Source organism: Uloborus diversus, chromosome 5, assembly GCF_026930045.1.
Source record: "Uloborus diversus isolate 005 chromosome 5, Udiv.v.3.1, whole genome shotgun sequence".
Classification (NCBI taxonomy): domain Eukaryota; kingdom Metazoa; phylum Arthropoda; class Arachnida; order Araneae; family Uloboridae; genus Uloborus; species Uloborus diversus.
Window position 1 is genome coordinate 129,108,486 of NC_072735.1, and position 23,322 is coordinate 129,131,807.

The 23,322-nt window shown below is 33.4% G+C and overlaps 1 protein-coding gene across 3 annotated transcripts; it reads right to left on the minus strand.

The window, feature by feature from the left end:
* Positions 1 to 207: 207 nt before the first annotated feature.
* Positions 208 to 23,171, minus strand: LOC129222115 (zinc finger protein Noc-like). Of its 3 annotated transcripts, none has more exons than XM_054856560.1 (2): positions 22,953 to 23,171; positions 208 to 3,393 (listed from the first exon to the last, which is right to left on the minus strand). In XM_054856560.1, the coding sequence occupies exons 1-2, from the start codon at positions 23,010 to 23,012 to the stop codon at positions 2,008 to 2,010; spliced, it is 1,446 nt and encodes a 481-aa protein (XP_054712535.1). In that variant the 5' UTR covers positions 23,013 to 23,171; the 3' UTR covers positions 208 to 2,007. The 3 variants fall into 3 exon arrangements, with proteins under 3 accessions (XP_054712535.1, XP_054712537.1, XP_054712536.1); XM_054856562.1 differs by lacking the exon at positions 22,953 to 23,171 and adding an exon at positions 11,904 to 13,820; XM_054856561.1 differs by lacking the exon at positions 22,953 to 23,171 and adding an exon at positions 12,145 to 12,255.
* Between the last annotated feature and the right edge of the window lie 151 nt (positions 23,172 to 23,322).

The window sequence follows — 23,322 nt, forward strand, 5'->3', positions numbered from 1 at the left end:
TTTAAACATTTTTGTTTTTATTTTTACAAAAGCATAGTTTGTGCTCATTTATCACCAACTGAAGAAAACTGCCAAAACCATTATTTTCACACATGTGCTTTAAAAGGCTTTTGAAAAAAGTCTTCAACAGAAATAAACTGGGATTTTCTTAAATTTCCCTTTTAAAAAAAAAAAAAATAATTAAAGTTTTAAATAATTTCTGCAGAGCCAAAACTTTTCTGCGAACGCCGTTACTGCGTTCGTCTATATTATGCAAGACTGACCATCACAAATCAAAAATTGTCAATTTTGAGTTAGATACATATCCTGGTGCATTTTTATTAGTTCTATTAAAATGCAAGACAGCAACAAATGAAAAATAAATTAAACTTTTTTTTTTGAGCAATCACAATTGCTTATTGTTATCATTTGACAGTTTTTGATGTCCGTGCCTTTTTCAGCTTAGACCAGGGGCTCTACGGCACCACCGCCCACCATCCTCTGCACGCGCTGCTCCGAGAACTGCCTCCTGGAATCAGTTTCTCCTGGTCGATGGCATCCATGTCCTACACACACGCTCATACACAAGCTTTTACACACATACACACACGCCTATGTGCATACATACAGGTCTATGCACACACACAAGCCTACACATGCATGCACATCCACACACACAACTATGCACACGTAACCGCCCAGGAGGAGGGGCAGGCTTGGGGGAACAGGAGACGTTTCTAGAAACAATAGCCCCCAATGAGCAGGATCCTGCCAAAACTCGCGATTGCGAAAAAACATAATTTGAATTCAAAATTTCAGACTTCAAGTTAACTTTCAATTTTTTTTTTTTTTTTTTGAGATGCGTCAGTGTGTTACTATAAGAATTTAAGCTAAGGCGGATTACATTCAAATTGATTTTTCTGGAAAAGTAGTTTTTGCAGATGTGGCAGTGTTGTTCTTGGTGTGTGATATATTTTGTTAAATGAAACAATATTTAGCCACTACAGCTAAATGTGACAAGATAAAATTTTAAAAATTTTACTTTAAAACACAATTTACCAAATATGTATTCACTGAGGATAAACTGTTCATTTCAGAAATCCATCAGCAGATGTACAGTTTTAATTGTTGACAACTTCATCTGCTAAAAAATTCCAAAACGCTAAAAAATAGTAAAAAGAACTAATGGGCTTCTGAAATGAACTATTCACATGCCTAACAAAACGTTAAGAAATTTTGTTTCAAACCATCTCGCAATAGATCTGGGCATCAGAAGATTCAACTAATAGCATCCAGATAGAGAATTTTCACTGCATATTATTTTTTAAACAAAATTAAGTTTCAGAGAATAAGTTAATCACTTAAATTCCTGTGCAGTAAACAGCAGCAAACATTATATTAAATAACAGTGTTAAAATAATGATCAGAGATCACACACAATAAAATTCTCATTTCAAGAATGAGTTTTGTTGCTGCTGAATAAATGTGATTTTATACAATGAAGAATGAAATGTATAACAAGGTTTTAAAATCAGGCCTCTGTATATATTTAAATAAAACATGCACTAATCATTCATAAAATTTGTTGAATACAGCCTGATGTGCATGTGTGCTTACACATTAAGTATTATTGGAACATACCTTACTCCCTTAAAGGAAAAAATGAAGTAAATTAACAAAATATCTATATCAGTATAACTGAGTGAAAGGGAAAAAAGTTGTTTCATTTTTAGGTGCAACTAAATGTAAAACTGAATTTGATGAAGTTCATACAACAGTACATTAACAGAGAATTAAAATTAAGGAAACAAATACTATTATCGTATTACAGTGAAATTTTGAATATATTAGCAACAAAATGAAATAAAATTTGCTATTTTACATAATTTAAATATTTTCACGCATACGGAATTAATGCTTTTACTTTTGTTTGTTCATAGGAATTTTACACTTCTAACAGTCAACGAAAAACAACATATTTCAACAGTATGTCACAAAACCTGCAGAGACGAACACATAACATAAGGATTATGGATGCACAGGAGGACCTAACCTTTGTCCATACAAACCATATGGATAATACATGCCTAAACTCGGATGTCCAAGTGGTGGTAAAGGAGCACCAGGAAGTCCTGAAAAAGGTGGTTTATAAGGATGGTACCGGCTAGCTGCAGACAAGGAGCTAACAGGACTCAAGCTAGTAGGATATGTCCGTCTGAGTCCAGCTGGAGATGTCAAAGATGCTGCAGAACTGTAGTGCATATGACACGCCGCACTGAGACTTGCCGAAGAGAATGCTGGTGATATGAGTGGCAAAACAGAGTCTGATAGGCTAGTATGAGTCTTAGCATGCTGTAGCAGTTCTTCAGCTGAATTAAATATTTTACCACACAGATTGTCTCCAACAACCCAACTGCAGACATTAGGTCTTGCCATCATAGAATGAGGATATGATAAACCAGGCATACCACCAGCTGCAGCAACAGCAGCCATAGCCGCAGCAGAACCAGTCAAACCAGGAACAAGTCCGTGACTTAAACCAGATAGTGAGGTACCTAATCGATCATGAGTACACTGAGTACAACCACTTGGGCAAGGGCCTCGTTGAGCACTATACATACTGAATTGACAGTTTGTGCAGTTGGCATCTCTACAAACAGGCACTAAAGTAGTACCACCAGTTGCAGTTTTAACTCGAGCATAACCAACATATGGAGATAATGCTGATGCTCCTAAAGGATAAGTACCAGCTTTGAGTAAATTACTTTGAGCACTGCTTTGGTAAGCATCCATTGGATGCCCAGGCATTGGACATCCAGTGCAATTAGATAATGGATTTAAGCCATTTAAAGCTTTATAAGCATTTAGGCCTAAGTGAGACAAACCTTCTTTGATGGGATCACTTCTTGCTAAATCTAAACTTAGACCAGATGAAGATCCATAACCAAGTCCACTAAGCGTGTTTTGACTGGAGCACAGAGTGGTAGATGTTACACTAGATGTGCAAGGTGATGTGAGAGATCTAGACACACCAATATCAGATTTGTTTACGTTATGTGCACTATTCCTTCCATTGTCAGATGTTGTTGGAGAGCTTTTACCACAGGAACCAGTGCTGATTGCAGGAGAGTTTTGATTAACAACAGATGGTGAATTTCTTTTAGAATTTGGTGTTTTTTTGCCATTAATTTCAGAAGAAATATCCTCTTTCTTTATCACAGATTCATATGGCTTAAAAGAAGGTTTGCTATTACTGAGTTCATCACTGATAACAACAGGAGATTTGTCCTTTTTTGAATCATTATCTTTTGATTTTTCAAGTCCAGAAATAATTGGCTTGTGATTTGGATTATCAGCACCAATATTACTGCATGTCTGGGCAAGCAAAGCAAGAGGGCTCTTCTTAGCATCCAACTGAAATTAAAAAAATATTTTTTAACAAATTGAAAGTTACATTATTATATTAAAAATAATATTTTATTTCGACTCCCAGTTTTCTATATGTTGTTCCCTATTTTAATGCCTCAAATTTATACTAATGTGTACACAGTAGTGTAGCGTCAACAACGAGAAAACATAACATATTGATGGTAACGACACATTGATCCAAAAACATTGAACTTTTTTAATGTAAATTCCTACATAAATTTTAAAACACTTTTTAATGATAGAACAAAATTAACCAATCTATGCATTAAGAAAATTTTTGTGTCAAAGGTAAGTAAATAATAATAACTTATTAATATTCTTAAGTAAGTAATGCAAATTGATAAACATTTAAAATGCAAGGAATTAAAATATCGATACAAATAAGTCGAAATAATTTCACAACACATTTTAAATCTTCACCTGAATATTTTTTTAATGTAAAAAACGCTGTGCCTCAAATTCAATTCCAAAGAAAACATAAAAACTTTTTTCTGCAAAATTTTCAAAAATAGAAAAAATACATAAAATGCACAGAATTATTGCTTAAGGAATAAAATTACAGAAAATTATCTCACTTTACTTAATTATGTTTTTCATTATAAGAGACATGAGCTATGCTACAAGTTTCATAAAAAAATCCTATTATTTGTGCTTTTCCCATACTTCAAACATTTACTGCTTACTTATTCCTTTTACTTTTAAACTCTTATTTTGTTCCGTGTCAACATTTTTTTTAAAGACAGAAATTGCAAAATACTGAAAATGTTCACCTCTCACTGTAAGATATTAGAGCCTATACAAGAGCTGCAGAAGGAAAAGCTTTTTACACAGATTTATGTATAAGGCTGATAAGAAACTCAGAGATTTAAAATGGTTTCTTAAGTTGCAGTTTTGCAGATCAATTTAAGCAACCGATTGCTACTCTTTCAATCTTTACTTTGCATGCTTATTATTTAAAGTAATTAATGGAGAATCAAACTGAGTTTATGCAGTACAGTACGTGATCATAATTTTGGAATTGCAAAATCTGGAATTTTTTTACTTTAATATACTTTTTTAATTTATTTTTATTTTTTCAAAAAATATTTTTCTCTATTTTTTTCAGTTTTTAAGATTTGAAAATTGTTAACTTTCGCCAATCATTTTTTTAAAACATAGTACTTTCAATTCAGCTTTTTTTAAAAAACTTTTTTGTTATCACATATTATGCGAAAATATGCATTTTGCTTTAATTGTGCAGCAATCTTTTAGCATCCACTTTCGTTTAATGATAATTTTTTTTCTTTTCATAAGTATGCAATACAAAGCCTACTGAACAAAAGTCCAAAATGATTCTTAGTAATAGTATGACTTATTTATTATATTGATTGGCACATTTCATAATAATGAAAAGCAACATCCGTGAACTATACGCCCCTGTAAATTATCTACAACTTTTGTTTTGGCATTACGAAATAAAAGAAATTTAGCGCGAACATTAGTGGAAGCAGGAAAAACTTATAATCAGACAAATATTGCAGAACGGGAAGAGTTTCACTATTTTTTGAGTTGGAATTCAAAATCTGAAAAATTTCCGAAATCCGGAAAGGTTGCGGTTGTGAGCATTCTGGCTTTGGTGTTCCATACTGTAGTGGAAGACTTTTTACCAACTATCATTGTCAGGAAATATTTATTTAGGCATATTATCTATTCAGTAAATTACCGCCATTAGCCAGGGCTAAAGCAGAAATACGTGAAATACACCGCCAGCTCAGTCATTTCCAGCCAAGGACGGCAGTTTCGTGCTTATTAGCACTCAACAGCCCGGCATAGGAAAGTGACTGAGCTGGAGATGGAAAACCTCTTAAGGAAGCCAAGAGTGCGAAACAAAGGCTTTAGCCCTGGCTAATGGCGGTAATTTACTGAATATACCTTGCCTCGCGTTCATTCTTCGAGTTGAACCGAACCATTGCTTCGGTCACTCGTCTGGTCTGCTAATTCTATATTAGCTACCAGTTTGTTTCGCACTCTTGGCTTCCTTAAGAGGTTTTCCATCTCCAGCTCAGTCATTTTCCTATGCCGGGCTGATGAGTGCTAATAAGTACGAAACTGCAGTCCTCGGCTGGAAATGACTGAGCTGGCGGTGTATTTCACATATTATCTATCATAACTAGACGAAGTGTTACTTACTCTTTGACAAGAAGAGATACATCAAAACAAAAAAAATTACCTCACGCAAAACACAACAAACAGATAGACTAACTTTTGTTGGACGAAGACAGAAGTGTCAGATTTTGTGTCATCTTTTGCACAAAAACTGAAGAAAAATATAAGCTTCGTGGAAAGAGAAACAAATTAAAGCAACATTTTGAAAGTTTTAAAACTTTTTTTGACATTTTTTATAATTATTTCATATGCAAATTTATTTGTTTGTATTTAATAGGCCTAAAATAATTTTCAAGTAAAAATAAATGGAGAAATTGTAGTAACACATTATTAGCTTTGATCGGCCGACTTTCTTTTACAACCAAATTGGACAGTTTGCTTCTTGGTTAGTTTATCCCAATAAAACTTTAACATCATATAACAACTAGAAATGGAACAAAGCTTCGCCCTGGCCAAATCATGAGCTGCGATTTGGGGATTTTACTTTCATAATTATTATTATTATATAAAATAAATCAAAGATGTACTTTATGATAAATCATAACCGATATTTTGTAGTAAATTACCGCCCTAAGCCAGGGCTAAGACAGAAATGCTTAAAAATACACCACCAGCTCAGTTATTCCATCCGAAGACTAGTTTCGTGCTTTTTAGCACTTATCAGCCAGGAATAGGAATCACCTGAGCTGGAGGGGAAAAACCTCTTATCGCACCATTGCTGCGGTCACTCATCTGGTGTGCTAATTCTACATTAGCTACCAGTTTGTTTGGCTCTCTTGGCTCCCTTAAGAGGGGACTCCCTTCATTCAATAATCAATAAAACATTTATTAGCAATGCGTTTTTATGAAAAAACATTACGATATATCTGATTTATAAATTTATTAAAAAACTTAAGTTTTAAAATGAAACGATATAAAAAAATGTACCGCATTAAACATTCTTCACATTTTTCTAGCTTCGAAACCAGTGGCGTAGCTAGACCCGACTTTCGGGGGGGGGGGGGGGGTTACTTCTTTTATATATATATATATAATATATATATATATATATAATATATATATATATATATATATATATATATATAATATATATATATATATATATATATATATATATAATATATATATATATATATACAGTCGACTCTCGATATCTCGAAGTACGAGGGACCAAGAAAAAGATTCGACATAGCCGAAGTTCGAGATACCGAAAACTAACTGTTATTTCCCTTTTGAAACAATTGTAAAAGTAATTAAACAAAACCACACATAAATGCTCAGATAGGAGAGAAAACTTGTATTAGTTTCCCCCCCCCCCCCCCCCAAAAAAAAAAATACAAAAGTGTGTAAAACTTGAAGAACATAAGCAAAAATAATATTACTAATAAAAAAATGTATTTCTTACTTCACATTTAATAAATATTGCTTTATACTTGCTTGTTTTTTGAATTAATATTTCTGCTATGTATGAAATCATTAATTTTACTCATGGCATTGAATATATCCTGTGGAACATTTTCCCCGACTTTCAATAGAACGATGAATAATCGATAGTGCATTACTAACATCTGCATTTGTTGGCAAATCATTATGTTCAGAAATTTCAATTTTCTCTTCATTGTCCGTACCATCTTCTTTAGCTGTTACTTCTGCAATAATATCTTCATTGCAAAGTTCACCGCAGGTAATGAGCTCGGAGTCAACGTTTACGAAGTCAGAAAGTTCCAATGATTGTTCTTGAAACACATCTCTGAACTCGTTGTCCAAACATTCGTTAACCTCATCAACAATATTGGGAGCACTTGAAGGAAAGAATCTGCATTTCTGAAAACAATGAGCAATTGTGTCTTGGGAAACATCATTTTGCCAGGCACTAAAAACCATTCGAAGAGCATCTAATACCGATATGGAATTTGTATGCTCTTTATTATTTTCAATATCGTTGATGAGCTTTCTAATTACTCGTTTCCTATAATGCACTTTTAAATTACGAATTACTCCCTGATCAGCTGGCTGAAGTTTTGCCGTTGTATTTGGTGGGAAGAATTCAAGCTTAATTGACTTTAAATTTTTTAACTTTGGATGTGCTGGACAATTGTCCACAAACAGCAAAACTTCTCGAGATTTTTTATGAAAACTCAAATCAAGTTTTCTCACGTATTCTTCAAACAGCTCGCTGGTCATCCAGGATTTCTTATTGCTTTTGTAATTTACCGGCAAAGATTTGACGTTTTTAAAGCAACGTGGGTTTTTCGATTTACCAATAACTAAGAGGGGTAATTTTTCTGATCCATCAGCATTGGCACCAACAAGAACAGTTAAGCGATCTTTGCTCATTTTTCCTCCAGCGCAGGACTCTCCTTTGAACATTAAAGTTTTTTGGGGAACACATTTGTAGAATAATCCAGTTTCATCAATATTAAAGACGTCTGATGCTTTGTAACCAAACAGTAGGGTGGGAAGTCTTATTCTCCATTCTTCACAAAGACTTTCCGGGACGTCTTTAGCTTCTCCATGTAAATTCCGAAAAACTATGTTATGACGAGCTTTAAACCTCTCGAGCCATCCACTGCTTGCTACAAAGTCCATGTGTCCAAGGAGTTTGCCAAAATCAAGTGCTTTTTCACGAAGGAGAATTCCACTCACAGGGATTTCAGTCCGCTTATGCTCATAATTCTTAAACCATTTCAAGAGTGCCGTTTCAATGTCGGTGTATGTGCACTCCTTAATTTTTTTACGATTAAGATTTGCAGAACCGCCCTTTGTTTCGTAATGTTCTAATATTTTTTCTTTGTTCGACATTATTGTCGATAATGTATTCGGCGGTATGCCATATTTCAGGGCCAAGTCCTTTTTCTTAACGGTAGGATTATTCTCTACATCTTTAATTAAATCGACCTTTTCTTCAATAGTTAAAATTTTTAGCTTTCTCTTACTCATTTTTCAAAACGCTGAGCATGCAATCATTTACTAAATGCTATGAGTGCTAAAAAGCTGAGATCAGCGAAGCTTCAAGTGAGCAGTTCCAAGTTCAATTGGTGGGTCACTAACTGGTTTAGCCCTCACCCAGGGGGTATTACACGTGCTCTCTTTCTTGCTAATCCCTTATCAACGTCTGGTCTATCTCCCTTTTGTACTCCTTCTAACAGAGCCACTGAAAAGAACTTATCGAAGCGTGAACAAGCAACGCGTGAACGAGTGCATTTTAGCTCTTTCTCTCGTCAAAAGAGGTGGCGACCTGTCAATTACGCCCCCGTCTTCAAAGCCCTAACAAAAGGGAGCAGGTGGTGAAAATAGCAGAATTTTCTCCGTCATTTTACGGTCAAGTTGGTTTCGCTACTGATAATCAGGACAATAAATGTTAAGAGATGTCTGTCTCAAACTTCGAGATAAGCGGAGTGAACTTCGAGTTAACGAAAAAAAAACCATTAAGAACATTAGCAGAAGTTTGGGACCATCCAAAAACTTCGACATAAGCGGAAATTCGAGTTCAGCGAAGTCGAGATATCGAGAGTCGACTGTATATATATATATAATATATATATATATATATATATATATATATAATATATATATATATATAATATATATATATATATATATATATATAATATATATATATATATATATATATATATATATAATATATATATATATATATATATGTATGTATAATCGCTTGGAATTTTTTCCTTTTCTTTTTCTTTCTCTTCTCTCTTCTTTCTCTTTTTTTTTTTTGAGACTAACTTTTCGGGGGGGGGGGTTGTCCCCAAAACCCCCCCCCTTAGCTACGCCCCTGTTCGAAACTTATATAAAATAGTGATGTTATTTATATATACGGGTGTATATACAACTAATGGGCATCATTAAGTACTTTCTTTTAAAATTACATTTTATTTAATACTTATATGTACAATATTTCAGTTTTTTAAATAGATGGATTAATCTATCAACGTATTTTAACTTGTGCATAGTTAAATCCTTCTCTAAAAATAAATACTAAATGTTAGACAAATGGGAAAGAATGTTCATTACTTTTACAAAGTCATCAAAAATTGAAACATTTTGCATTAAAAATGTTTAGATATTACATTAATATTAACACATAACTTAAATACAAGGTACTATATTATTGGATAATTCTGTGAATTAATATTTGATCATATTAGTTGTTTATTGTAAACATTAACTTAATTGTAGAGTAAGTATTCCAAATAGTGCTTTACATTCGTTATCCAAATAAAAAATGAAAACATGCTTTTCTGGTAGTACCAGTGCAAAGTAAAATCTTAACTAGTGATACGTATTAATTTTTAAAAAAAAGTCAAGCTGAAAATGTTGAAAAAATTAAGAGTAGTAAAGTATATACAACATTACATGATGTTGTATGCATTTATTGTATATTTAAATGCTAAAATGCAGCATACAGAGCAGCCGAAGCTTCAGCCATTAGTTGGCCAAAACTTAGTATCCACGCTTCGGACAAATTGCGCTTTGTGCCATTTCCAATATTAATAGGTACTTGATAAAAGTTTCATCATATACAGCAACACATAAATATTTTGAGAGAATGGGATGTTAATTCTGAGATGATTTTTTAAAAGTTTTTATCAATGATGAACAAAAAAAACCTGAAAAGAAAAACATCTTAAGGAAGAACATATTGTTTAGCCCCTCTAAATAAATACTTTTGGTTAAAGGTATGCATGTCACTTGGTTTGCCAACTTCGTTTTATTTTCCACCTTAGTGACCATAAAAAAATTGCTTAAAATGATTGTGGACATCTACAGGTATACGGCAACAGAAAATTTAGAAGTCCTTGATAGTGGCCAACGGCAAAATTTGTAGTGAGTGATAGATACATTGAAATCACAAAAAAATAAAAAAGGGAGAAAAAGTAACAAGTTTCATGTAGAGACGTACCGAGCACTCGGTAACTAATTGGTACTCGGCCAATTTGCCGAGTACTTGGTACTCGGCCAATGCCGAGTAGTTGCAAAAAAAAAAAAGGATATTGTCCAAGGCAGATACTAAAGTTTATAAAAAAGGGCAAGTATTATATTCTGCAATCATTTACAATTAGAATTTATAAGTCAAATTTAAATTTTGAGAATAATGAAGTTTGTAATGCTTCAATGGAATAAATCTTTATTTTAATGTCCCCAAAGTTAATAAAACTTATTTAAGTTAATAAAACTTATTTATTAAAAATTATGCAAAAAAAGGTATAAGTATAGAAAATATGAAATTTTTATACTAAAAATGGATTTTTGCTACAAACAAAAATTAGTTATAAAAATGCCTTTGCTTAAAAAAATAAAAGGAAATCAAACAACAATAAAAAAGCACACTGCAGGAACACTGCAGACACGTGTTTTGGTGTTACAAGGAATTCCTTTTTCAATGCACAAAATGGGAGCTCGTGGATTTAAAGGCATCCGACAAAAGTAAGATTTTTTTGTCGAATGTCTTTAAATTCTTTAGCTCACATGTTATGCACTGAAAAAGAGGTTCCTTGTAACGGGGTGGGGGTGGGGGGCAGAAACACATGTCTGCAATGTTCCTGCACATTTATTTTATCTGCTTTTAAAAATTATTTATGTTTGGCGGACTAGAACTATAACTGATTGGTATGTAATTTGTTTTAATTCCAACTTGATTAATCATACCTTTTATTCATTTATTTTTAAAAATAATTTTTTTGTAAAATTTTTGACACAAACAAAATTGTTTATATAATGCGTAATTAAATTTCAGCAGGAATTTAGTTTTAAAAACTATTATATGGACAACGAGGTCTATACTACTATTCCAATAAGTTCAAAATTCATCACGTGTGTCAGAGGTTCTTCTTAAAACATAATTGGTACTTGGTAACTTGGCCGAGTAGTGAAAGGCTGAGTACTCGGTAACTCAGTACTCTGCCGAGTAGTGAAAGGCCGAGTACTCGGCCAAAGTGCTACCTGGTATGTCTCTAGTTTTATGCATCGCTCATTTGGAAAAAGAGTAACACAATACGAAAAAATTAAGTTTTACAGGAGAAGCGTTTGAAGTTGAACTCTTCAGGCAATTTGCATTAAGAAAAATCAGTTTGCAGTGCCTTCTGGTGGTAAATATGAGAACAAAAAATCTGTTATCATTTTCAAAAGAAAATAATGTCCTTTAATGTTCTTTGAGTAAAAAAAAAAGAAAAAGAAAAATAAAGTATTGTGGCACTCTTTTTTTAAATGTGCGATATGCTTCTACAAACGACTTTTAACAACAAAGTAAAAAATTAAAAGAAAATAAAACTTAACCTGACACAATGTTTACCACATGAAGTTTTAAAATAATCAAGTATAGTACTTACCAGTAGAAATGAATTTTGTAAAGTCATTTCGTGCTCATAAGTTTTTAAAAAAATAGACATGTCCTTTTTTTAAAACAATTGTATCACATTCTTGTCATCATCACTACTGCTAATATACAGCTCGAGCTAACATGAAATATGACTGTGATCATGAGGCAGACAAATTGAGCACCAACAACATTAAAACTATTTAAAAAGCTCGAAGCTATTAGTCATAGTTTGGAATGCCATAATAACTTACATTATATTGAAGCCAATAGTAAAAGTTATTCATCAAAAATACTTCTCAGAATTGTTCTTTGAAAACATGTTTCTTCATAAAAAAAATTAATTCTTCATAATTTTAGTTTTAAAACACTTTTAACACATGAACAATTTCACAAACAACTTAACAAGATTTAAATTCTCTCTCAATCACTCAATAAGTCTCACTATTAGCAATATTTCTTAACCGTATTTACTCTTTATAACAAACTCTTGCCCGATTTCGTCGGCTTCGACTATCCTTCCCTTCATCGACACTTGGAGCAGAAGGATTCGTTTCTACCACACCCTTCTTTTTCTTAGAAATTTTAATTTTAATACTTTGTTCATCATGAGCATCTAAAATTTCGGACGTATTATAACCACTAAATGACTGATCTCCCTCCTTCGTGTCATTGCCTTCGAAAACACGATTTTTTTCAAATTTAAGTTTGCGTTTAGCTTGCTTAGGTTGAAGGTATTTTCTATCTTTATACGGTCTACTCTTGCTAGGTTTTTTGGTTGATTTTGATGCATTGGGAATTTTATCAGGGGGTGTTGAATCAATTTTTTCATCATTTTCAACAGAATCATCACTTAATAATGACTGCGCTCTTTCTATTGCTTCTGGCAGCCATACGGAGGTGACATAAGTGACCATTTCATCCTTATAGCCGCCTACGTCCCTTTCAAATAGTTTCATCAAGTGGGTTGACATGTCTTTCAAAGCTGTGAAGCTTTGTACGGGAGCATAACTCACAGTAAACATCAGTGCTTTGGTATCGACTGTTTCATCGTACACTTTTTGCCACCGACTGCTGACTTTTTTAGATCGCACTCTCAGTAAGTGCTTGTCGATCTTTCCTGACAAGACACAAGAAACAATTGCCGCAGTTTCTTCATTTGGTGATTCATTGAAATTATCACTGTCTTCTGATTTTTTAAGAAAAAAGTCCTCCAGGTCCTCCTCTGGTTCGTTTTCATCAAATGTGTCCCCCTGCTCCTCCACAGAACTGGACAAGTCACTCACCTCATTGACTAAAGGATAGTGATGAAGTACGAGATAGGGGCAATTAATGTCGAAAAATTTTGCAGGATCAATTTGCTCACCATTTGCTTTTCGTCTCATGTAATCCAAAGTCCTAAAGACGGTGCTCTCATGCTTCTGCTTCACGTTGCTGCATTCTGCTTCTTTTCTTATTTTGGCACTAATGTCGGGGCACTTAAAATTTCTAATTCGTTTCATAGGTAACTTGAAGCATTTTCTTGGCGAATCAAGGTACCAAATTGATACCTTTTTGTCTTTCTTAAAAACCTGCCTTACAAGAGCAGGCCAGTACAAATTTCTGAATTCGGCCCAAACAATATCCTTCGGTGAAACGTCGAAAACTGCATTCTCTTCAGAACCATTTATGTTTCCAAATATATCAGGTAAACATTCCAAGTCCTCGTCATGCATGTCGCTATCTTCACCCATGTTGAAATACTTCAATTACTTAGGGCCAAATAAATATTACGAGCAGTTGCTATCCGACTAGAAGGTGATGAAAATAATCAAACTTAGTCAATTACCATCATTTTTTGCTTCAATTCTGCGTCTTCGCATGATAAACAGATTAGCAAGTTGAATAGTTGAATAAATGATAACGCTGCGTACACATCCCTTACATCACTTCCGTTGGCGTCTCGTACTCTCAGTCACAGTGTGTGAGTAAGTCGAAAACGCTATCGCTAGGTGGCGCAGTGCAACGCGGAGGAGCAGCTTCGGAGGAAAGAAGGGGAGGAGGAAAGACGACAACACTTTTATTCACTCGCCAGGCATTTCTTAAGTTTTGGATGAATTCTGGACGATTTGAGATTTGAATTTTCCGCTTTCCATAGAAGGGTGCTCGAGCGCGCAGATGAAATGTGACTGATCACCCAAAAATGTCCTTTCCGGTTAATGTTGCAGATGATTCGGAAAATTTAGGGACAATTTTGTGTGACATCGAGATCATTTCTTTATTTTTATTTATGAAATTATTTTTAATGTTAATCATTGTTCCTTCTCCTTAGAAGCTATGTATGTAAAGCATCTGTGCATGCTCGCAATTTATCATTCAAAGCTCGAATTTTTATTCAGTAATTTGAGAATTTCCCCCCTTCCGAAAATCTACATTCGTGGCGCCCTTGTTTCCATAATAAAAAAAAACAGTTTATAGAATTTTAGAATTGGTATGATTCAGAGTGAATGAATTATTTCTTTTGTAGAAAAGTTAAATTACGATAATGGTTAAAAATTGTAAATTTTCGTTTTTGTTTTTTAGAGCTCAATTTCGATCAAGAGTAGTAAAATGCTTTTAAAAAAATTGAGGTCAAAACTTGGTGATAAAATCATTATTATCAAATATGTTTGGAGTAGAAATAGTATTTTCAGAAAAAAAAAGGTAATTTCTTCCTTTTCTTTTGTTTTCAAATTTTGCGCAGAGGCGCGACGAATGTAACATTTTTGTGAGGCGGAAAATCTCGATTTACCGAAAGAAATTCTGAAATTTATGGAACGAAAAGATAAAAGTATGCACATATACCCTACAGGATATCTCCCTTCCGATCCACAGAATTTTCCCTCTTCTAACCAGAGTAAAGGGGATAAAACCAATCACTCTCTCCCCTACCCCCAAGTTCAATCATATTCCCTTCGATTTATTTATTTTTTTTTCTCTCGTTTCAGCTCCAATCACTTTTTGCATGTTGAAGAGCAAAACAAGAAAATCTTGAAATGTAGTAGAGCATTTAATATTTAATAATTAATTAGATATTCCTTAAATCCTCTAAAAAGTTTTTTCAGTACTGATACATGAATCAATAATTTGAAAGAATAACTTTATCTTTCAGACAGTTAGAGGACACGATCAATTAAAATCTTATTTTAAATCGTGCACAGCCTTAATCATTAAAAACCTTTTTTTTTTTTTTTTTTTTTTTTTTCTGATATATTATTCTGCATTGAATGGCACGAGTGAATTTAAAAGACCAAGGTGAGGCGTGCAGGTACTGCCCCTGAATCATCTGAATGATGACTTAATAAGTAATTAGAATCCTGAATGATGACCTAAAAAGTAATTAGAATCTATGTAACAAGCTGGCCCGGCTCCTGGAGTAGGCGACCTGTGCCATCGTCTAAGGCAGCAGATTTTAGGGACAACAAGTTATAAAGAAGCAAAAAAGACAAAAAATAATGAAAAACTGAAGTTCATTCCTCAGTTTTTTTTTTCCTTTGCAGCTCATATTGCAGCAATACGTATGAGTATACTAGATGATTAAGATAATTATAAATATATATATATATATATATATATATATATATATATATATATATATATATAATTATTATTATTAAGAGGAAGGGGCGACACTTATCAGCATCGCCTGGGGCGGCAAAACTACTACAGCCGGCCCTCGTAAAAAGAAATGTTTGTTTGCATAAATCTATCTCATTGTCGTGATACCCTCTGCCCTTCTTGCGGGAGCGGGGGGGGGGGGGGGCGAGACCATAGAATTGAACCTAGCTCAATAGCAAAATGGGGTTACTTTGCATTTCATAACAAATAATAACAGTAATACTTCCATTAATTGAACTGAATGCCATGTGCTATAAAATTATTTCTTTTTCCCCTCGCTCCCTCTCAATGTTTCCTTCACTGTAGCTATTTAGCAAGATTAATGATTTTTAGAGAAAACATTCTAGGACTAGATTAGGTGTAGAAGATCAGAGCAGAAAATATATTTTCGATAAATGTCGGTTTGATTTAATAACAATAAAATCTATGTGTTCCATCTTCTTTTATCTTTATAAATCTTCTTTAATTTAATCGAACATTTCAATCTTTCTAAGCGATGAAACGCTTCTGAGATAATAAAAAAAAACGTCAATTAATTCTGTATAACGTACCTCAAAAAATCCTATAATATAAATATAAAGGGTTCCTAATTTCTTCAGTATAAAGCACTCAATTCAACTATGTAACATTTTAGGCCATATTTCGTGAGCGATCTGGTGCCTCCATCATTTGTGACAGAGCTTAATTTCTTACTAAAGAGTGGGAGTCCTGCAATCAGTAAAACTTGATTTTTTTTACGTAAATAGCTTGCATGTTGTCAAAGATGTTAAAATTCTCGTAAAGTTGAATAGAAACGCAAGAATTAAAAGTTCCCGTGATCTCCTACAAAAATATGGCTCTGATCGCTCTGATTAGCGATAAAATTAATAAAATTAAAGCGCTTTTTTGGCGAACACTGCTCTGTAGCAAACTAAACCGATAATATTAATTCCAAAACACATGCTTGCAGAAAATCCTAATAAAGTGCAAATTATGTTTACGGCGCAGAATGTAATTCCCAATATAATACCGATTAATCCGATTATAACATCCCTATCCTCCAAGACTACGAAGAAAAGCAAGATTATTCCCTCAAAATATGACTTTTGTAAAAGCAAGACGTTGCAGCCGAAAGATAATGAAGTGCAAAATAATAGAATCTTGTATGATACAGGAAAATTTATGATCATAGAAGAAAACTGAATGCGATTTGCTCATGAAATCGTTGTGATTAGCGTACTTTTTGTTAACTGAGCTTAGCAAGCGATTAGCTTGCTTTTGCTAACTCCTTAAAATTTTAGTCTCTTTCACAAATTCCAGTGCTACTCCAAGCAAAACTACATTTACACTATTATTACATTTAAAAGCGGTAAAATAGACACTTTTATAATTTATTTTTTATTGAAATACAACCAAGTTAAATTTAATGACATTGTATTATAACGTTGTATCCCAAAAATCACTTTTACTCACATGCAACTTTATTACACTACAATATAAAGTAGTAAATGATAATATATATTATAACATTAGTCATCTCCAAATTTCAACTAATTGTGATAGTTAAAATAATTTAATTCTGCATTATGTAGCATAAATGCATTTTCACATTGAATGGGAGAAAATCAGTAAAACTCCTTCCAGGCAATACCACGACAATAAGACACCGTGTCCGTGTCACAACAGTTTGTGTCTCATTTTTTTAAATTCTAAAAGGGGTAACGCATAACATCCTCCCGTGTATTATAACAAGAGATATAATGCTTAATAATGCTACACAACATTTTGCAACACTTGACTATTGCAAACGATGTGAACTTGAGCACTTGTCTAAATTCTCTGAATGAAATCTCTAATTAACAAGGTTGCATCTACTACATGAAATGAGATTTCATGTTTTACTTTCAAAGCTACTTTTTTTAAAAGTAAATTAGAAGTTAATTGTCATCAAACAACCTTTTTGGACAAAATGTCTGTTTTTTGAATTTAAACAGGCAAAATTAATCTGAACTCTTTTTTTTTTTTTTTGGTCGAACAAATAATTCATAAAACTATGACATCTACTTGTAGTAGGGAAAAAAGCGTTTGGGGATCTCACCAATAGAAAAAGTGATTCAAAACCGATTTGCATTTGTTTTACAATGAAAAATCAAACATTTCGGGGGGGGGGGGGGTATAATCTTTCACCTCGCCCGCATTCCCGCCTAACAACAACATCTACCCTCTAATAAGAGGTGCGTTCCCCCGTGTGAGAGAAAGTTTAGACGGCCTAAATACTTCAAGAATATCGTCCAACTATAAATGAAAATGTTTTCTCTAACGTTTCTTATTTGTTTTGAATTAAACCAAACTACTTAAAATCATTGAAATTTATATGCGAAAAACCAAATTACTCGTCTGAAGATTATTTTCCTCAAAACAAAAAAAAAAGCTCCGGCCGAATGGTTTGCAGCATTTTGATCAACCAGAAAGTTCGATTATTCGCTTTGTAAACAATAATTTACGAAAGATTGTAAAAGAGATATATGCATATATTTCAGCAGATTCTATAGATTACTTACTCAGCAAACGTTTTTCAAACTTTTAGCATTTGCGACTAAGTTTACAATCTTAATTTTTACCGCCCCCCCCCCTTTAAATTACATAAATACTAATTGCATTAATTTTAAGTATTTTAGCGCTAAAGCTACAAGGATCTTAATTAAACCGATGAAAATATTGTTAACTAAATCACGGACTCTCTCCTGCTTTCACTAAATAGTAATATATTTTAGCTCAAAGTGAGTTAGAACTCACTGCCGCTCGAGCCCCCCCCCTCCCCTTTTAGAGTTACCATGACCCCCAGGAAGGGGGAGGGGGCACGATTTACAGGTTGATAATCGCTGCATTGAAAGTTTATACAGATCATGAACTACCAGAGAGAAATACTTAATTGCATTGAGCAGTGTTTCACTGCCTTTTCATTCGTCCGGAAACCTTTTGAAAATGTTGAGTTTTAAGTTATAACGTTTATGCACAAATATTTTCTTCAAAATGTTAGTCAATACATTAAATAATATATAAGGAACACAACAAAAATTCTTTTTACATGAAACTAATTGAAAGCTGCATGTATTATGATGGCATTTAGAAAAGTATCAGAGTTTTATTCTTTCCTGCAAACTCGAATCATTTTTTAGAAAACTGCTTAAATACACGTAATTTACTGTCCAAGTCGAAAAATCTTTACACTCAATATAACCAGCATGTGGTATTTAAAATAATAGGACACTTTATTAATTCTATTTAAAGTGACCTATGGTTTAGTATTAACTTTTACTAATGACATAACTAGTACAATTATAAGACTCAATTCCTTGCGAACCTTAGGTGGAAAACGCTAGTAGACATAGATTATGCCTAAAATTTATGATAGTTTAGAATCTATACACAGGGGTGTGGTGCCCACCAAGCGCCCAAGGTGACCCAAAAAGCACAAACAGTACCATTGACATTTTTAGGGGTGTGTGGTTAAGGGGTATTTTTATCTTTTTTTGGGTGGGCTCCTTGTTCTTGAGGAAAGTGGGCACCCCCAACACATAAATTGACACTGGTGTGAAAAGCAGGGCTCAATTTCAAACAAAAGAAGTGTGGCTCTAAGTCTTCAGAACTTATTTCAATGTGTAAATAGTCTAAATTTCATTCAATATATAAAAATTCACATAAAATTGAAAATAAATGCAAGATCTGAGCTCCCGTGAGTTCGAAGGTAAGTTAAGCCCTGGTTAAAAGCAAGACATCCCATAGTGACCCCTGAAATTATAGCAGGGTCATCTTCCAGTTTTTTCAAGGTTATAAATAAAAAAAATAGGCTTTTCCAGGGTCCATTACTGTTGTAACCCCTAGCCTCCCCCATATGGAGAGCTTGGGTTGAAAACACTGGATTGAGTGTTAGCTATTTATATGACTTTATAGCACTTATTGAAAATGTGAAATTTTAGTAAGGAAATTTCTCTAAATGTTTGTCGTAAGGAAGCAAGACAACTTCCTGTATGGAGAATATTTGAAGCGTTTTTAGAACACATAAAAGTGTTGAGTCCATATATGGCAGTTATTGTCATAGCAACAAATTTTCAATTGTAGGAGGTTTTCGTTTCACGGAAATTTTACTGTGTTTGTTCCTCTCGTTTCTTTGCTGTAAAAAAAAAAAATGTGTATCCTTACTTCATAAAATCGGCAGCAGCTTAGCTGCCTCCACTGTTCTGGAGTAACTTAACTGATGTAACTTGTGTAAAGTTACACATCGCTTGTGAAAGGTTATACCATGGTAATGTAACTTTAGCGTAATGTCTCACTCATTTCTGCGTAAGGTTACACCGGAATTTTCTGTATGCTTACATAAATTAAGCTTTCATCTGACTTTCTTGAACGATTTATCAAGTTCATGATTTTTAACATCCAATGTTCATCAATCATTTATTTATTTTAATATACAAACAAGACATTTCTGTTGCACCAAGAGAAAAAATGACTTGAGTGGGGTCCGAACCCAGAACGAGAATTTTTCGGACGTGTTGCATAGCAAGAGTTTCCACCTCTCGGCCTCCAAGGACGATTTTCGCTGATAAGAGTTCATGTGTTCTATTCTATTCTATTCAGAGTCACAACTGACTTCAACTGTATTTATGTCGAGGACTGCATACTAAGTGCCTTGTCTCCATTATTTTATATACCGATAGATGTGTTCATGTGTTCTGCGCCGATTTGGATCTTTACTCATGCGCTTTGAAATCTATTGAAACCACAGTGTAAGGTTCTTCTAACAATTTGAGTTTTTAAAACAATGATGCTACAAACATCAAAATTCGTATGACGTTACACCCATTAGTACTGGGAACCTGGCACATTTTTTTAGTGTTGAATTCTTTCTCTGTCTTCCTTTTTTCCTTTACGAACGAAAACTTGTGATTGCTCTGGATTAGCCTAATACCAGCAAGCGATTGTCATAAGTACCATTTACTCTCATTTCAAGTTCAGGCACATGGTTTAGGTCTACAATTGCAGGACTTGCAGCTCTATTTGTGAAGATCGTTTAGACTAGAGATTAAGAAACATTTTTATCATTTCAGGAAGAACTTTTTGTGGAGTGAGTGCAAAAAAAAAAAAAAAAATCTATTCAAAACTGCCCATGTAACAATAGGAATTTCAAATATTACTGTTATTTCGGTCAATTCGGCGATATTTTTCTGAATAAATTTAGGTCAAAAGGGCAGTAAAATTTTTTTCATTGCGTCGTTGACTTTTGATGGACTTCCTTTGCAGTGGCTTTGGGTCCCCCAAAAAAATTGAAGTGACGAACCTGAGAGGCTTGTTGGTTACGTATACGCATGGCTCCACACAATCAAATAATACAAAGCAACCAAAATTATGCCCAGGTCCTGATGAACAAGAAAATCAGCGCGTTTTCAAAGAAATACTATAGTCTTCTACATAAAAGGGAAGAACTAAAGAAATTGCCCTTTTTTGGTGCCTCTAAAATTTTGGTGCCCATGTGCACGGACTCGTTGGACCGTGCGTTAATCAGGCCGGCACTAACTCATGTACATGCAGCACGCAGATAACTCAACACAACCGAACGGCTGTTAATGAACAAACTGGCTCAGCAATCGCCGAGTGAGCTTCTATTGCGGATGATTTTCTTTTTATATTCTACTAAACACTTGCCGAGTTGGTACAAAGAGAAATCTTTCTATTACTGTCTGATTCGAGACTTTTATTTTATTTTATTTTTATTTATATTCATTAGGCATTAAAGTTTGCTTTCTTCCAATCCGTGAACTATCAAGTAATACCATTTCAAACATCACACAGCAGCAGTGGCACAGCAATAGGGGGGAGGGGGGAACCCCAGAGCCATTGGTTTTAACATAAATGCAAATTCTAATCCAGTAGTTTATTTATATGAATGCGCTGAATTGATCAAAAAAAAAAAAAAAAAAAACCTTCATAAGGATTTTTGATCAAAAAACCCCCTCCAGAACTCATTTTTGACTTAAAAAACTCTCTAGAAGGTTTTTTTTAATCAAAAAACCTCTTCCAGAAAGTATTTCTGGCTGCGCTAGTGATTGATAGATACTTAATAGCATGCTTTTCAGGCAATTGATTTTTAAGGAGACGGAGGGGAATTGGGAAATTTTAATGTCATAAAAGAAATATAGCAATAAGTAACTTAAAAAATTAAGCACAAAGTAGTATTTTTTTTATCATACTAGTTCTCTTTTGTTACACACATGAAATCAAAATGTTTACCTAAACAAATTCATAAATTGGAGACAGAGAAAACAAGAAAGGCTAGAGCAAATAATACCAAATCATAAATTATAAATTAATGAAGTCATAAATTTAAAAAGCATATAATATGATGTGTTTGAAAACCATTTAATTGGTTGAAATTGTTCACTGCTACAACATTATCTTTTGAGGAAAATAAAAATAAATAAAATAGAAAGAACTAAAAAAAAATTTTTGTAATCACAAGCTCAGTTTCATATTTCTTTTATGGTTTTGAAACATAAGTTTTGACATTTTTTTTCATCAGAATTTAATTTTGCTTCTTGAAATGCTTGTTAACTGTTAATGAAAATATAAGTAAATAACTCTTGTTAAATTACAAAATTTCGACCTTCAATGCACTGCCCCCCCCCCTCCTCTTTTACTCGATAATTGAATTCCTTTATTTCTATGCTGAATAAGGCTGTAAAATTGAATGAAAGCATTTTTTTTAACGAAGAAAACAAACATTTGGACAAAACTTTATTCGTTTTCAAATGAAGATAATATGTACTAATTTTTAAAAAGTTACACAAAATTTTTGAAAAAGAAGCAATATTGAAATCACGAATTTTTATCGACTTTTGAACAAGGCAATATTTTGTTATGCATGACACAATTGTTTGGAACTTTAAAAGTATAATGTATAAAAACGATGATATCCAAAAATGAAAAATATTCCAGAATGATCGTTAATGCTTGAATATAAAATATTTTAGAATTTGACACCTGACAGCGTCATAAAATTTTCATACATTAAAATTTTGAATGTATTTTAAATACTAGTGAAAATGACACATTTCATGACGGATAAACATAGTTTTCATTAAGTAAATTACATTTACCTAATTGTTAGTAAACTAAAGTAATCTTAATACAAACTGTACCGATTTAAAAAATTTAACTCGAAAAATCAAAAACATGACTGAAAAAAATGTTACTAATTTTGATAACCCCCCCCCCCCTACTCAAGGGTATAAATGACAGTTCATGCAAGGTGTGAATGCACCCACAAGAAGTGAATAGTTGATTATATTTATGATTGTCAACCGAAGCACTATTCTTTTTTTTAATTCAAACACTTTAATAAAAGAGCTTTTTTAAAAAAATTTTATAATTTAGCAAAATAGATCCTTACCGTTGTCGGCAATGGTGACAAATATTCAGGCCTCAAATACTGATTGCCAGACGTCAACATGATTTTTACTTGAACCTTAGTCTGTCAGCATGTAGGAAAAAGTATAATCACTCCAAAAGAAACAGGCTGAAAAGGTCTAGACACTTTCCTATTGAAGAGATAAACCTTCGCTGCGAATCGTAAACATTCTCTCTTTTTCGCACGGAAAACTACAACGCGCACAACAGCTCACTTTCAAAAAGTCACTTCTCTCTGCGTGTTGATCCTGAAGTCTGCCGCGAAACGAACGATGGATGGTAGGGTTGCCGTGTTTATGAAGATTTCTTATCGCCAAATTGAGTGTTCAAGTGCGTTTTTCATCTCAAGTTCG

Bases quoted from the DNA above. Each gene is read 5' to 3' on its own strand.
- LOC129222115 (XM_054856560.1), bottom strand. From the start codon at position 23,012: ATGTTGACGTCTGGCAATCAGTATTTGAGGCCTGAATATTTGTCACCA. The intron at 3,394-22,952 runs GTAAGGATCTAT...TTTTAATTTCAG, and splicing joins TGTCACCATTGCCGACAACG to TTGGATGCTAAGAAGAGCCC.